The 16,099-nt window shown below is 39.1% G+C and overlaps 2 protein-coding genes across 2 annotated transcripts; both read right to left on the reverse strand.

Moving 5' to 3' along the window:
- Positions 1-1,778: 1,778 nt before the first annotated feature.
- On the reverse strand, positions 1,779-3,947 carry LOC129749577 (protein midgut expression 1-like). Its single transcript, XM_055744604.1, has 3 exons — positions 3,875-3,947; positions 3,312-3,347; positions 1,779-2,833 (listed from the first exon to the last, which is right to left on the reverse strand). The coding sequence occupies exons 1-3, from the start codon at positions 3,922-3,924 to the stop codon at positions 2,638-2,640; spliced, it is 282 nt and encodes a 93-aa protein (XP_055600579.1). The 5' UTR covers positions 3,925-3,947; the 3' UTR covers positions 1,779-2,637.
- An 8,599-nt stretch (positions 3,948-12,546) lies between these two features.
- Positions 12,547-15,585, reverse strand: LOC129742709 (uncharacterized). The gene is made up of 3 exons (XM_055734653.1): positions 15,574-15,585; positions 13,141-15,135; positions 12,547-12,741 (listed from the first exon to the last, which is right to left on the reverse strand). The coding sequence occupies exons 1-3, from the start codon at positions 15,583-15,585 to the stop codon at positions 12,547-12,549; spliced, it is 2,202 nt and encodes a 733-aa protein (XP_055590628.1).
- Positions 15,586-16,099: the final 514 nt, after the last annotated feature.

Genomic DNA, 16,099 nt, shown 5'->3' on the forward strand with positions numbered 1-16,099 from the left:
TCAATATCGAAAAAATAAGTCGAAATATTTTACGAGATCACCAGTAGCTGATTCCGAATGAAAAAAGTCCCGAAAAAGAGCTCTTTTTAGAATGCTTATAACTTGTGACATGTTCCAAATATTGCGCTGATTTTATAATATTTGGAATTGTCAAGAACAAATCTATCCATTGATGTATAAGTTTTTGGTGGTCTTAAGGAAGTTTTGGCCACTATCACGGAACTTCCGGTAGAAAAAATTCGTACTTCAAAAAAGTCGCCCGATTTTGGCTTTACATCGCTATATCTTGCTTACTAATGAACCGATTCTCTGAATTCAAATTTTAGTTTTTTACGTTAACTTTATTATTATTTTTGTAGAACAAAGTTGGTTCCTCAAAAATCTCAGTTGTTCAGTATATTGTAATAAAACTCACATCTTTTTTGTCATTTTTCAAACTCCCCTTCGTGTCGGTGGGTTTACGGGATTTTGATAGCGTGATTTCTCTAAAATTTGAACTCAAATTGGTCACTTTTTATATACCTAGAGATACATTAAAATCTTCTCTTTCAATTGACATACTTTTAATGTAGTGTTTTGAAAATTTGTAGCAACGTTTTTCTAATTCACTGAAAGCTGCCAGATTTCAACCAGATTGGCCCACGTTTTCAGCAGGTTGGTGTACGCTTCATTTCGTGATATTTTTTAAATAATTTGAATCGTTTTGAAATCATGGCTACGAAAGAAATAAAAATGAAGGATTTTTCACTTTTCCATACAAAATTGTTATTTTATGAAACGAAGGGTTAAAATAAATACAACGAGCCAAGGAAAACCAAAAAAACATGAACATTGAACAAAAAGCCTTTCTAACCTTTTGCTTGTATACAACTCGTTCCATATAATGGATGTGATTCAACATCTACTCAATTAAGCAGTAGTTTTATCGTTATAGAAAATTGACAATAATCCGATTAAAATTTTACACTGTGGTAACAAAGTGTTTCAATCCATTCATTGATGAAAACATTATGGAAAAAATGCCAAACGACCTATACCAACATCATAAAAATCTTTAACGCCCTTGTTATATCAGTCAATAAAATAGAACAACACTGCAGTTAGCCCATAATAACTATTAGAGCGTGACAATAATGGTCTAGTTTGTTTTTTTTTTCTCCCATTTGATGAATCACGCAGTTTAACATCTATTTGAGCTACAACTACTGGCAGTAATCTGGAAGTCAGCGTAAAAGGACATCGTTCGCGAAGGGTCCCGTACCTAACGAGAAAGGCAATAAAATGTTTTATGATTGGCAGCTACTGTCTGCGTTTTGTTTTGAGTCAGCCGATCATGAACAAAAATATTATGTGACATTTTTTGACCCAATGTGGACAAAGAAAAAGATCAATTTAAATGGTTTTCTGTATCGAACAAGTAATTATTTGAATGAAAGTAATTGCTTTAGATCAATAAATTTCTAATGGAACTCCAACAAGATCGACACGCAGGACAACAGCTTAGAAAAAAATAAATAAATATTATTTGTTTTCCATACACGTGTTTCCAATTTCCTTCATGGAGTAATTTCTCAATTTATTACCAGATTCTTTAGTCGAATGGTAACTTTCCCTTGCCGGTCTTTTTCGATAATAAAATGCTACCTGTTCAGTAGATGTCTTTTCATATTGCAGCCTGACAAATTCACAAATCATTACTTTACAGATTTCCACAGCTTTAAAATAGTTATCAGAAATCAGAATTTACGTTTAGAGGTTAAATTATATCAAAGTGGTATCTTAAGCTCTTACTTTATGTAACTTTAAATAACCAAGCTCTATTGCAAAATTTTATTTTGTCTGTATTTAGAGAATTTTATTTGAAGTTATATTTTCAGCTTAAATTTATGAAAATTGGACATAAAATTGTAATAAAATGTGGAATATTTTATACAACTAGCTGTGAATCTTAAATTTAGAGCTGTTAGAGAAAAGGAAACTACTTCCATAGTTAGTCTTAATTAATTCTCAAATTCTTGACTTCAAAAATTTGATTTCATTTCATTGGCATTCAATATTTAGTTTTCTGATTTAAAGAAATCAATATGAATTTAGATAAAAATTCTGAACATGAATTTCAAACTTAAAAATATTATTATTATTTCAATTTGTTTTCATTTTAATATTTTTTGTATAGAAACTTTTATTAGTATGGGTTCTGATACGGGTTTTGAATCTGTGTTTGAATGAAGTAACAAATCAAATTTTTAACATAAATGTATCCTAATATTTCTTCTATTGCATTCTTTCAGAAATTGGTTTTTAAAACATTCATAGCAAAAAAAATGCTTGTTGTATTCTAATCGTCTTTTTTTAAAATTGTTATTTAAACGAGCTTAGCTAAATATATTCAAATATTAATTTCACAAATGAAGCGTTTCGATACTTATCGACTCCTAATATGTCTATTTTATCACATCGAAAGATTTGCTATCTATTTTTATTCATCTTTCACGTTCATACCACTAAACAAATTATCCCGAATTTTTCCGAATCATATCAAACTCCCCACAAAGAGAACAAGCTTGTTATTTCATTCACTCAGTGATTTAAATTTTGGTCATCTTGAATCTTAAATCTTTACACTAAGATTGTTAGTTAATTTATGTATGCTGAGTCGTCTAAATCCGGCATCAATGTCGTAATCAGCTTGCTCCGGGCCACTGTTGTAGTTGTCGTATCGCTTTCAGCATTGTGGAATATGCCAAAGTAAACTCCCAGCCCGATTGCCAAAGCAATTATCAGGGCAACGAAAATAATGCAGCAACACGTTTGCAATGCGCACGAACAGCAACTGAAAAAGTATCAAAATATTATTAAAACTTGTTTGGTAGTTGTTATTTTCCAATCAATTCAGAATACGTGAAGATAAAGTACATCAGAAATACTTTTTTTTATGAAGTAGATAGTTCTCCTATTTGAACTCAATTTTAATCAATTGCGTATAGTGTTTGGTTAATGGTTCATGCTAATTCGTTTTGTAATAAAACTATTTTTCCTTTGCTAAAGTACAACATAAATTTTTGGTCACGACCTCAGGTCTTCAGAGCCAAAAGGATATAAGGCAGGAACCCACTTAAGAGAAAACACACTTTAAATAAGAAAAAAAGTATGAAGATAAACATCTTATTATCTATAGTAGCATCTATTGAGAACAAAGATATGCTGAATCGTTCGGCATAACTTACTGAAAATTGATAAATTTTGAACTTTTGCCCCTTTGGCTCTGATGGTTTCAATTGAATCTAATAATATAACATGAAACAACTTACCAGCAGACGACTTTCTTGGTACAGTCACAGCAACATCTGAAAATTCCACACATTTTGTTAGTTTTTAATAACTGTTAACACTAATTTGTATTGTTGAAACTAATTCGAGCGATTCAAATTGTCAATTCAAGCTCTGGTAGCATCAGGTTAACTGAACCTGGCGTCGGTTCTAAATAATACTAACCACATTTGACGATAAAATGAACGTACATATTTTTAGATTCCCGAAAAATCACCTATTTGATAGCGCTTATCACCTCCAGACCTAGCCGAATTCGATTTTTCGATGAGTCAACTAGCATTTACAAACAGACACAAATCAATATCCGTTGATAAATTTCACCTTTATACGTTATCGCACTTGTTTGAGTAATCTTTTAAGGTTGTTATCTTCCAGAGATTTCGGTTATCTACACTAACATGCGTACTCCAAATGTTTTGGGACACTTCAAAAATATTGTTTGTTTACTCATAAATCTTTATACTTCATTTAACAAAATGCAAAAAACTTTACTGAGTTAGAATCAGATAAAAAAAAACATTTTTTTAAATATTGAACTTACTTGAAAACATCCCAGGTAACATTCAAAGCACCTTTGAGGACACAACACATGTCTGTCAAATTTGGACTTCTTCCGGAAAATTATCTTTGCCTACTTTTTTACAACATTTCATCAACATACCTTCTACCTAAAGAAACTATAGGTAGAAGCTATGACTCATTACATTTAAAATCAGTTTCGGTTGAGTTTAAATCGGTTTAAAACATTTGAACACTAAAGATAAAGATTCTTTAAAATGTGTGTTCCAAAGGAAAGTACCGCGTCTGTAATCGTGGAAGTTGAGAAGGCCAAATAAGGCTATGATCATTTAGAATCCGGTCAGTTACTAACGTTTTTATTTTAAAAACTATTTATTTGATCGAAAAACTTTCTATGAATTCTAATGAAATGATTTCAAGAAAAACTTTTACTTAAACGGTGGATAAGATGCAACCTCATAGTGGTCATATCACCTTTACAACTCCTATCTCTACCTCCCCGTGGTACCGGCTGGGATGCGAGTAACCTAAGCGGAGATCGGGTACCCAACCCCGGTGGATGCTTTGGTCGCATGCAGACTGAGAAGGTGGCCGCACGCGTCTGTTCCCCAGGTCAGGGGCGGCGGGCAATAACAACCGAGCGTCTGTTCTACAGGTCAGGAGCGGCTCAAACAGCGTCTGTCTCGCAGCGAGCGGCTGAATTTATGAAATGCGGCCCCCGCCAGCTAAGTCCAAGATGGCAGCCCCATCGCGGGATAGGGACTTTAGGCTAACAACCTACTGCTCCCGATCTGTTGAAATGTTACAGAAACTGAGAGAAGAAATAACCGAATTGGAACTTTGGCAACGACTTTTAGCATGAAAACACCCTTGACCCTTGCCCAGCCAGGTAAGCTGGCTCAACTTGCTAGCCGCCTCAAGCTAGAAATATTGGGACTGAGCGAAGTCCGTTATCCTAACACTGGAGAACATAAGACACAGTCTGGGCAAGTACTGCTTTACTCTGGCATACGAGGAGAACACGCTTCTCGGGAACCAGGAGTTGGTTTCCCATTAAGCCCGCAGGCCCATGCGGCCCTCATAAGATGGAAACCGATAAAAGAAAGAATAATCGTAGCCTGATTCAGAACACGTTTTAGAAACCTTACAATAGTCCAGTGTTATGCGCCAACTGACGTCGTCGATTTGCAGAAGAAAGAGCAGTTTTACAGTAAATTGAACAGCGTGGTTGAGAAAATTGCGAAGCGTGACATTCAAATCCACTTAGGCGACTTCAACGCCAAGATTGGCTCCGATAATCAGGACCTTGAGCGTATCATGGGGCGCCATGGTCTAGGACACGTGAGCAAAAACGGGGAGCTGCTTGTAGAGTTTTGTGGCAACAACAACATGGTGATCGGTGGATCGCTCTTCCCCCATCGACCAGCACATAAGGTCACTTGGGTATCCCGAGATGGCCGAACAGAAAATCAAATTGACATCTGCATCAGTCGAAAATGGAGTAGGAGAGTTTTTGATGTCCGCAACAAACCAAGCGCAGACATTGCATCTGACCATCACCTCGTCCTTGGTGAGATACGACTGAGAGTCGCGCGTGTCCTGCGGCGAGAGGAGAAAGTCGGATGTCGATACGACGTCCGCCGTTTGGAGAATCCAGAGGTGAAAAAGGCGTTGAACAGCTTGAATCCCGAACCTCGGAACTGCTGACAGACGGAACAGTCGAAGAACAGTGGTGTGGAATCAAGAATGCCTTTATCACGACGAGCAATGTTACTCTCGGTAAAGTTTGTGGAAGAAGGAGTGAATGGATGTCGGATGAAACCTGGAGGATGATAGATGATCGGAAAAAGGCGAAAGTTGGAATTCATCAGACAGCCGGGTCAGCCAAAGCAGCCGCTCACTTACTATATGCTGAGCTGGAAAAGGCAGTCGAGCTTGTAGACAAGACAAGAGAGCCTGGACAAACTCTCTAGACGAGGAGGGAGAAAGAGCCGCCACCAATGAAGATATCCGATTATTATATGATATTTTTCGCCGCTTTAGTGGTGCAAGGACGAATGCAAGAATGCCGCTGAAAAACCGAGCAGGTCAGCTGCTGACAGATCGAATAGATCAGCTCAAGCGTTGGACTGAGAATTTTGAACAACTCTTCCGAGTCATAAATAGCCATGGACAACAGAACCCGCAGCTCAAGGCGCCAACAGTAAGTCACATTAATGGCGTCAACTCGGCAGCGCCCTCGCTGTCTGAAATAGAAGCGGCAATAAAGGACATGAAATCCAACAAACCGCCTGGAATCGATTGCATTCCAGATGAAATGCTCAAAGCCGACCCTGCCTCGTCTTTTCGCTGACATTTGGGATACTGCAACATTCCTGGCCGACTGAATGCAAGGTATCCTTGTAAAGGTCCCTAAGAAAGGAGACCTGACCGAGTGCGGTAACTGGCGTGGCATAACTTTGATCTGTACAACTCTCAAAATACTCTGCAAAGTGATCCTGATCAGGATCCAGGAGAAAATCGACGCTACACAGCAAATTTTTTTTTGCTGGAAACCAGCAAAATTTTGCTGGTTTTTGTCCCGCTGACTTTCCAGCAATTTCAATTGCTGGAAAAAACAGCAAACGTTAATGCTGGTTTCCAGCAATTCAAATTGCTGGAAAATCAGCAATCCAGATTGCTGGAAACCAGCTATTTCTTTCAACACAACCGGCAGTATTTAGTATGAAATTTATATTTCAATTCAAAATTACAGTTTAATATTGGCTGTGCATATAATAAGCAATAAAAACAATTATTTTCTCCCATTTTCAATAAGGGATTTATTTATTTAAAAAAAACTTTTTTTTTTACAACTTTCTAAAACCGGCTCTGGGGTGACCGCTTTGTGCCGCAATGTTGGTCATCCGCCTCCTGTAAAAATAGTTTTGATTAGTATCTTTTATGGAATATCTACCTGTACAATAAAAACTTACCCTTGACTTGATGCCTGGTTGCTAGAATATAGAGGAAAATAAAATAATTATATTAATTTAACCTAAATTCGTAAAATAGAATCTCACCTTACTTCAGCGTACGAAACAAAAACAAACTCCAAATTGACAACTCGATTGCTGATTTTCCAGCAAACTAGATCAATTGCTGGAAAGTCCAGCAATTTGAAAACCGATTGCTGATTTTTCAGCAAAAATGACAAGCACATAACCGAATGCTGAAAAATCCAGCAATTTGAAAATCGATTGCTGGTTTCCAGCAAAAATTTGGATTGCTGAACGTTTCCAGCAATTTTTTTTGCTGGAAATCGAGGCAAAAATTAACAGTGACACTCCGACGGCAACAAGCTGGATTCCGATCCGGACGATCATGTGTGGACCACATCACAGCGCTACGAATAATACTGGAACAAATCAACGAATTCCAGGACTCTCCTCTGCTGGTGTTCGTTGATTTCAAAAAAGCATTTGACCGACTGAACCACGAAAACATCTCGACGACGAGGGGTCCCAGAGAAACTAGTCCATCTTATCTAAACACAGTACGAGGTATTTTCGTGAAAGCCGGTTTCTTGTCCGAACTAATCCCGGTAACTGCTGGAGTGAGACAAGGATGTATTTTGTCACCGCTGCTATTTCTAATCGTAATGGAGGAGATCATGACTTGATCGAGCAAACCGAGGATTGCCGTGGAATCCTTCAACAAAGGAGCAACTGAACGACCTTGACCTGGCAAACGATATTGTTTTGCTCGCCCAAACACAACAAGACATGCAGAGCAAACTCGACGACCTCACCGAAAGCTTTAAAGCAGCAGGTCTCAAAATCAATGTCGGAAAGACCAAGTCAATGGAAATCAGCACAGAAAATCGTTCCAATTTCGTAATAGCTGGACAACAGGTTGAAACAGTGGAGTGCTTCCAGTATCGTAGTAGCCAGATTACGCCTGATGGTGGTACCAAGAAGAGCATCGAAACCCGGATCAAAAAAGCCCGATTTGCGTTTGCGAGTCTCCGAAACATCTGGCGCTCACGCCAGATCTCTCTACGAACTAAGATCCGAATCTTCAACTCAAACGTCAAATCCATATTGTTGTACGGGTGTGAAACTTGGTGCACATATGCGGTGACGACGCGAAAACTGCAAGTTTTTGTGAATCGCTGCCTGCGGAACATCATCCGCGCTGGATGGCCTGGCAATTGGATCTCAAACGCGGAACTTCATCGCCGGTATCATCAAAAGGCACTGGAGATCGAGATTCGGGAAGTCTAGCTGCTGAAATCCGCACAGTTGACGAGAACCTTGGCTGACAGCAAGTAAAGACGCTGGCTCCGGATCGCCAGCAGTGGAGATCTTTTATCTCAGCCCTATGCGTCGGTCAATCGGCGCCGAACCGTTAGGTGGGTAGGTAGGTCTTACTCTAGTATAAAATCTCTTTTTTATCTTTGCACACTTTTTTCTGTCATGTATATTCTATTATTTTTACTACAGAAGCAAAACCTTCGCCAAATCATGATATTTTTCACATGGAATCTGTTTTCATGAGTATAGGCATTTCGAAGAGTTTGACCTTCTAAATTCGGTTTAAACATAAATTTCCTTGTCCATCAGAACACATCTGTCACATTGCGCAAAAGCTGATGCATAGATTGCGATCCATGGTACTGCTCATTTTTAGTTATTTGCTGGGTATCTACTACACACAAAATTTTCGAGGCCGGAATTTAGCAAAATTTTGCTCAAATTTGACCAGCTAAAAACTTAGCAACCAATTTAGCAATATTTTTTAACTAAAGTTTTAGTAAACGAGAAAAAAGTTAGCCGCCGCAGTTTTTACTCAAATTTCTAGCAAAAACCGGAGAAAAAGATTTTACGGATCCGTAATTTCATGTTTTGTTATTTTTTCTCTGGAGAATCAGGGGAATGTTTGATTATTGACTAGAATACACAAATCATTAAAGTTTTAGTTTATTTTTCATACTTTTTTCGTGACATTATTAAACACTTTTTTGTAAAATGTAATTAAATTAGTACCGTTCTGGAAAAGTACCTTCCGGCAAGGGAAATGCCAAGTTTCCGACCTTAACTAACGAATTCGCCGGATGCAACCCTTAAAATTTCCGGACAGTTGCTAAAATCTGTCGTTTTCGCTGCCAGTTGTAACCTGTTAGAAAAAACAAGAAATTTTCAATTTAAAAATCCAAAATTTGCGCTTTATATGATCGGCCCTTACCTGTCCGAATCCGGTGTCGATTTGGCTATCATTTTGTCGTTGACTTAGCCACAACGAGAACCGTCAGCATCGAACTCCGGAACCGCACTTAATCGCGTCAAATTGTTATTTTATTGATCAACCGGCGGCGGCTGCTGTCCGTAAACAAAGCGGCTAGAAAAATTTTGTTTTGCTAAAATCAAGTAAAATGAACCTTTTTATTGCTAAAATCAAGTAAATTGAACTTTTTGCTAACTCAACAGTAAAAAAATATTTTTGCTAAGGGAAAGTAACAGCCAAATTTTGCTAAGTGGAGCCCCGAAAGTTTTGTGTGTAGACAAGCAACACTTTTTCCACTACACACAAAATTTTCGAGGCCGGAATTTAGCAAAATTTTGCTCAAATTTGACCAGCTAAAAACTTAGCAACCAATTTAGCAATATTTTTTAACTAAAGTTTTAGTAAACGAGAAAAAAGTTAGCCGCCGCAGTTTTTACTCAAATTTCTAGCAAAAACCGGAGAAAAAGATTTTACGGATCCGTAATTTCATGTTTTGTTATTTTTTCTATGGAGAATCAGGGGAATGTTTGATTATTGACTAGAATACACAAATCATTAAAGTTTTAGTTTATTTTTCATACTTTTTTCGTGACATTATTAAACACTTTTTTGTAAAATGTAATTAAATTAGTACCGTTCTGGAAAAGTACCTTCCGGCAAGGGAAATGCCAAGTTTCCGACCTTAACTAACGAATTCGCCGGATGCAACCCTTAAAATTTCCGGACAGTTGCTAAAATCTGTCGTTTTCGCTGCCAGTTGTAACCTGTTAGAAAAAACAAGAAATTTTCAATTTAAAAATCCAAAATTTGCGCTTTATATGATCGGCCCTTACCTGTCCGAATCCGGTGTCGATTTGGCTATCATTTTGTCGTTGACTTAGCCACAACGAGAACCGTCAGCATCGAACTCCGGAACCGCACTTAATCGCGTCAAATTGTTATTTTATTGATCAACCGGCGGCGGCTGCTGTCCGTAAACAAAGCGGCTAGAAAAATTTTGTTTTGCTAAAATCAAGTAAAATGAACCTTTTTATTGCTAAAATCAAGTAAATTGAACTTTTTGCTAACTCAACAGTAAAAAAATATTTTTGCTAAGGGAAAGTAACAGCCAAATTTTGCTAAGTGGAGCCCCGAAAGTTTTGTGTGTAGACAAGCAACACTTTTTCCACTACACACAAAATTTTCGAGGCCGGAATTTAGCAAAATTTTGCTCAAATTTGACCAGCTAAAAACTTAGCAACCAATTTAGCAATATTTTTTAACTAAAGTTTTAGTAAACGAGAAAAAAGTTAGCCGCCGCAGTTTTTACTCAAATTTCTAGCAAAAACCGGAGAAAAAGATTTTACGGATCCGTAATTTCATGTTTTGTTATTTTTTCTCTGGAGAATCAGGGGAATGTTTGATTATTGACTAGAATACACAAATCATTAAAGTTTTAGTTTATTTTTCATACTTTTTTCGTGACATTATTAAACACTTTTTTGTAAAATGTAATTAAATTAGTACCGTTCTGGAAAAGTACCTTCCGGCAAGGGAAATGCCAAGTTTCCGACCTTAACTAACGAATTCGCCGGATGCAACCCTTAAAATTTCCGGACAGTTGCTAAAATCTGTCGTTTTCGCTGCCAGTTGTAACCTGTTAGAAAAAACAAGAAATTTTCAATTTAAAAATCCAAAATTTGCGCTTTATATGATCGGCCCTTACCTGTCCGAATCCGGTGTCGATTTGGCTATCATTTTGTCGTTGACTTAGCCACAACGAGAACCGTCAGCATCGAACTCCGGAACCGCACTTAATCGCGTCAAATTGTTATTTTATTGATCAACCGGCGGCGGCTGCTGTCCGTAAACAAAGCGGCTAGAAAATTTTTGTTTTGCTAAAATCAAGTAAAATGAACCTTTTTATTGCTAAAATCAAGTAAATTGAACTTTTTGCTAACTCAACAGTAAAAAAATATTTTTGCTAAGGGAAAGTAACAGCCAAATTTTGCTAAGTGGAGCCCCGAAAGTTTTGTGTGTACGATGCTTGGTTTGAACTTCGTGAGCATCCTAGAGTGGCTTCTTATACTTCTTAACCATTTGGGAAAAAAAAATTCAAAAAAAACAACAGCTCATGAGTTTTCAAATCGACAATGAAGAATTTCCTCGGCGATTGTGCAAAATTATTTTTGCCATGTCTTTTGCATATCCGAGCTCTAGTAACGAGTAGCTATCACCGAAATAAAGTGCCCGGATACTAAATGATCATAGCTTTAAGTCTCGGTTGGTAATATGTGATACGGTACATCTTGCTTAGGAAAAAAGTCGTTGCATGGCGACCGTCGAAAGATAATCTGAACAATGTGTCTCAAAATAGTTTTCGATGAACCATGGGAATAATTTTTCTCCTTCTACGTTGACGGCCCAAAATGATCTGAATAATGAATCGCAAAATGGTTTGCAATGAACCACGGAAGATAAAGTGACAGAAAAAAATCACCAGAATAGGTATTTCAAAAGATCAGCTTGCGAATTTCTACAAGAAAAAACTATTTTTTTTTTCCTTTTTTCTCAGGGATTTTAAACCAAGTAGGTTTATTCATCCCGAAAGAAAAAACTATTGAAGCATATATGCTCACTACAAAATCATTCAAATTTTATGAATCTACTTGAAAAAGTTACAAAAGAAAACTGTAAATTCTTGCCACTACAAGGATGGTAGGACGAAGGAGGGTCTTAAAGTAAAATATGTGTTTATTTATTTATTATAAATCAACGGATCACATATTGATCCAAATGAAAAACTATAATTTAAGACAATGTACATACAAGCGGTAATCTACGTTAAACTTAAAACTCTAAGAACTTTTCTTCGGAATACATCACGCGAAACGTTAAAGTCGAAGTACCCGGAGAAGCGGTTAAATGCTTTTATAACACCGATTAGAGCTGTGTTGGCCCCATAATTGTTCAGCCGGAGAGGGACAAAGAGCTGAAGATCACGATTCCTCAAAACTCTTGGCCGTACGTTGAGTCGAAGTTCCTCTAACAATGCGGGGCAGTCAATCCTCGATGAGAGCAGATCCGCAACGACCGAGGCTCGTGTGGCGGTTCGGCGGGCTTGCAACGTGTCGATGTCGATTAGACGACAGCGGCTCTCGTAGCTGGGAAGTCGGAACGGGTCGTGCCAGTTGAGTTGTCGGAGAGCGTATCGCAAAAAACGCCGTTGGATGGCCTCAATACGCTCTGAGCCGTTTTGATATTGTGTCGCCAGTCCAGCGCTGTAAAATCAGTTGAGCGACAATGTATTTTCCTCAGAGTAAGTAAGTTAAACCTAACGTCGGAAGTAGTGCGCTGGAATCGTACGGTGACCCGCCATCCAGCGCACTACTTCCGACGTTAGATTTAACTTACCTACTCCGAGAAAAATCCATTGTCGCTCAACTGATTTTACAGTTTTTCCCTGTAACGACAATAATATGGGCACCAAACAGCCGAGGCATATTCAAGGGTCGATCGAACCAAACTGCAATAAAGACTCTTCAAGCAGTAGACATCCTTGAAGTCTTTCGTCATGCGGAAAAGAAGACCCAGACATCTGGAGGCTTTGTCAACGATGTAGTTAGTGTGAGTCTTGAAATTCAACTGTGTGTCAAGAATCACGCCAAGATCTTTCACTTGTTCGACGCGAGCGATAGCCTCGTTTCCAAGATGATAAATGGCTGATAAAGGGAGCCGCTTGCGGGAAAACGAAATTACTGCACATTTACTACGATTCAAGGGAAGGCAATTTACATCACACCAAGAGGCGAAGAGGTTGAACTGACTCTGTAGGAAGTTTACATCCTCGGGACCGTTGATGCGGCGATACAGTTTCAGGTCATCAGCATACGCTAGTTTTGGTCCATCAAGGAGCAACAGCACGTCGTTGAAGTATATCAGGAATATTATTGGTCCTAGATGACTTCCTTGAGGCACTCCGGATTTGGCGGAGAACTGACTGGAAAATGATTCACCTATTCGAACAATGAGTTTTCGTCCTACCATGTAGCTGCGGAACCATTCCAGTAGAGACCCGCAGATACCAATACGATCGAGTTTGGCGATGGCTATGGAATGGTTCACCTTGTCGAAAGCAGCTGACAGATCAGTGTAGATGACGTCGGTTTGAGATCCCATGGCAAAACTATCTTGCACAGTAGATGTGAATGTCAACAGGTTTGTAGTCGTAGAGCGTTTGGGCATAAATCCATGTTGTTCATTTGAGAAATAAGGCTTGCAATACGAAAAAATGGGTTCCAAAACAACCAGCTCGAACAATTTGGCTATCGCACATAAGGCAGAAATGCCACGATAATTGTTCACATTTCGTCTATCCCCTTTTTTGTGCACCGGAAACATATAGGCCTCTTTCCATAAGGATGGGAACGTAGACTGATCGAGTGAAACTTGGAAGATTATTTTTAGAGGTATCAGCATATGTGATATATATCGCTTCAAGAAGGTAGCTGGTATGCCATCTGGTCCTGCGGAAAGGCTGTGTTTCAGCTTAGCGGTCGCTTTCAAAATAATATCATCATCTACAACAATTTGATTCATCCATGTGTTCAAATGAGGGACGTTACAAGCCGCGCTGGTAACTTGGTCCGAGGATATTGAGTTTGAGTCAAATACACTACGGAATTTGTCAGCGAAGAGGTCACAGATTTCAGGTTCCGAAGTCGCTAAATTGTCATCCAGAAACATGGAGGGCGGTAGGCCGGATTCTTTCCGCTGGTCCTTGATGTACTGCCAAAATGATTTAGGTTTTGTTTTGAAACCCCGCTGTATTCGAATTAAGTAGCTCTGGTAGCAGCGTGAGCATAGTTTTTTGTAAGCTGAGTTGAGTTTGCAATACTCATTTTTAGCGCGGAGAGTTTTGTGCCTAGTGTAATAACGGAGAGCTTTATTCTTGAGCGTTTTCATTTGCCGCAGTTCTTTCGTTACCCAAGGAGCTCGTAGGTTAGAAACTGAGCGTTTCGGTACGTGACGATCGATGATGTAATTGATTATATGGGAAAATTTCAGAGCTGCAGCGTTCGGATCGGAAGATTCCAGTTCAGATTCCCAGTCGATAGCATCGAGCGTTTGTGAAACAGCGACGAAATCAGCGTTCTTAAAGTCAAGATAGAATTGACCAGGTTTTTCGATGTGGACAACAGCTCCAGGAATATCAAGTGAAAGCAGCAGAGCGGGGTGATGAGGAACAACTTTGACCAAGGGCGTAGGAGCCTCTTCAATCGTAGCCAATTGGGGTCCGTCGTTGATGAAGCAGAGATCGAGCTTGCGACCATTTTCATTCTCTATGCTGTTGATCTCGCGGAGAGTTGCCGTGCTTAGAGAGTCGAGAATCGTGTTGGAAGGCACCGTAAACGAAGATCTGGTTGGATCGGCAAACAAAAAATTGCCTTGCGAGGGAATCCACTTAAGTCCTGGTAGGTTGAAGTCCCCGATGATAACGATGTCGTCTTCAGGAAGCGTGAGAGAACACAATTTAGAAAGGCCGCTGGAAAAGGAATCAGCAAAAGATGCATTTCTAGTACGATCAGGAGGCAGATACACAACCCCAACGTAGAGTTTTTTCGTGCCAAGATCGATACGGGTCCATACGAATTCTTGATCGTTCCATGATTCGTCGTAGATGGGGATGGCTGAAAGAGTGGATCGGATAGCAATCAGAACTCCACCACCTGTGGATTTCGTGCTGTTGTTGGGACCTCTGTCACAACGGAACACAGTGTAGTCAGAGCTGAAGACTTGACTAGACAGGGTTCTATCGTTCAGCCAGGTTTCTGTTAAAGCGATAATATCGTAGCAGGAGCATGATGAGGCTAGCAGATAATCGCTAACGCAGGAGTTGATACCACCAACGTTTTGGTAGTAAAGGTTGAGATGATTGCTTTTCCCAGCAGGCAGATCATGTCGTTTCACACTGGAACGGGAAGATCCATCACAAGAAGGAAGGTCAACTCGATATGGATACTTGCCTGAGAAAACAGGCTGGAGCACCCCGTTGCCACAAACGAACTCAGGGCCGGGACGACTGATGACGCTGGCTGGAATCAGCGCGACTGAGTCGACGGGCTCAGGGGTCTCCCAAGTGCCTTGTACGGTGCGTCCCGGTGATGGAATCCCGTCGGAAGCGGTTGATTTGCACAAATCAGCGTTGATGCAGAGGCTGTTGGAAGGTGAGGTCTGGTCACGCGCAGGTGAAGTTCTCGAAGTTGAAAAATACTTGCCTATGAAAGCAGGCTGTTACTAAAATACAGCTGGTGAATGTCAGGCAGTTCCTGCCCTTATTATAATACTTTTGAACGCTCTGACCATTTGACTAACTAAAATCTAACTCATCGGATAACATAAAAGTACTCGAGCGACAGAAAAAATATTTGTTTATTGACGCATCGATACAGGCGAGACGATTGTTACAGTACTTACTTGTGTGTGCATCTTATCCCTGATTTCAGAAGAAACGAACTGTCCCAAGATTCATGTAGATTTCTAACTGGACTTCGTATATATTTAGCATTTTACTTGAAATTGGAAGGGTCATCATACCGATTGGAATAATTGCGTTCTAACTGAGTTTGTATGTATATTGATTGTAATATTGTTTCATAACCATTAAATGAAGAATCTTTATTTTATTTTTTATCACAGTTTTTTTTATTGATCGCTCATTAAAGTCGTCATCAGTTTACTTGCCATTTTCGATTCTTCTTCTTTATTGATAGCATCTAGTCCAAAGTAGATTCCTAAACCGATGATCAACGCTATCACAACTACTGCAAAGATTATACAGAACAAAGTTTGCAGAGCACACGTAAAACAGCTGTAAAGAAATTGGAGAAAAAAAACTGTTAGGTGTTTATGAGAAATGAGACGAAAACGATAAATAGTTCTTATTGCTGTTCGATGTTAATGTTGTTAATGTTTTCCATCATTCACGTGCCACTTAAGCCCC

The sequence above is a fragment of the Uranotaenia lowii genome, chromosome 2, assembly GCF_029784155.1.
Source record: "Uranotaenia lowii strain MFRU-FL chromosome 2, ASM2978415v1, whole genome shotgun sequence".
NCBI lineage: Eukaryota > Metazoa > Arthropoda > Insecta > Diptera > Culicidae > Uranotaenia > Uranotaenia lowii.

Excerpts from the sequence above, each read along its gene's own strand:
- LOC129749577 (XM_055744604.1), bottom strand. The coding sequence starts at position 3,924 with ATGTGTTGTGTCCTCAAAGGTGCTTTGAATGTTACCTGGGATGTTTTC. Across the intron at positions 3,348-3,874 it reads GTTACCTGGGATGTTTTCAA|ATGTTGCTGTGACTGTACCA; the intron begins GTAAGTTCAATA and ends TGGAATTTTCAG. Across the intron at positions 2,834-3,311 it reads ACCAAGAAAGTCGTCTGCTG|TTGCTGTTCGTGCGCATTGC; the intron begins GTAAGTTGTTTC and ends ATACTTTTTCAG.
- LOC129742709 (XM_055734653.1), bottom strand. Across the intron at positions 12,742-13,140 it reads AATGGTTCCGCAGCTACATG|TTGAATTTCAAGACTCACAC; the intron begins GTAGGACGAAAA and ends CTTGACACACAG.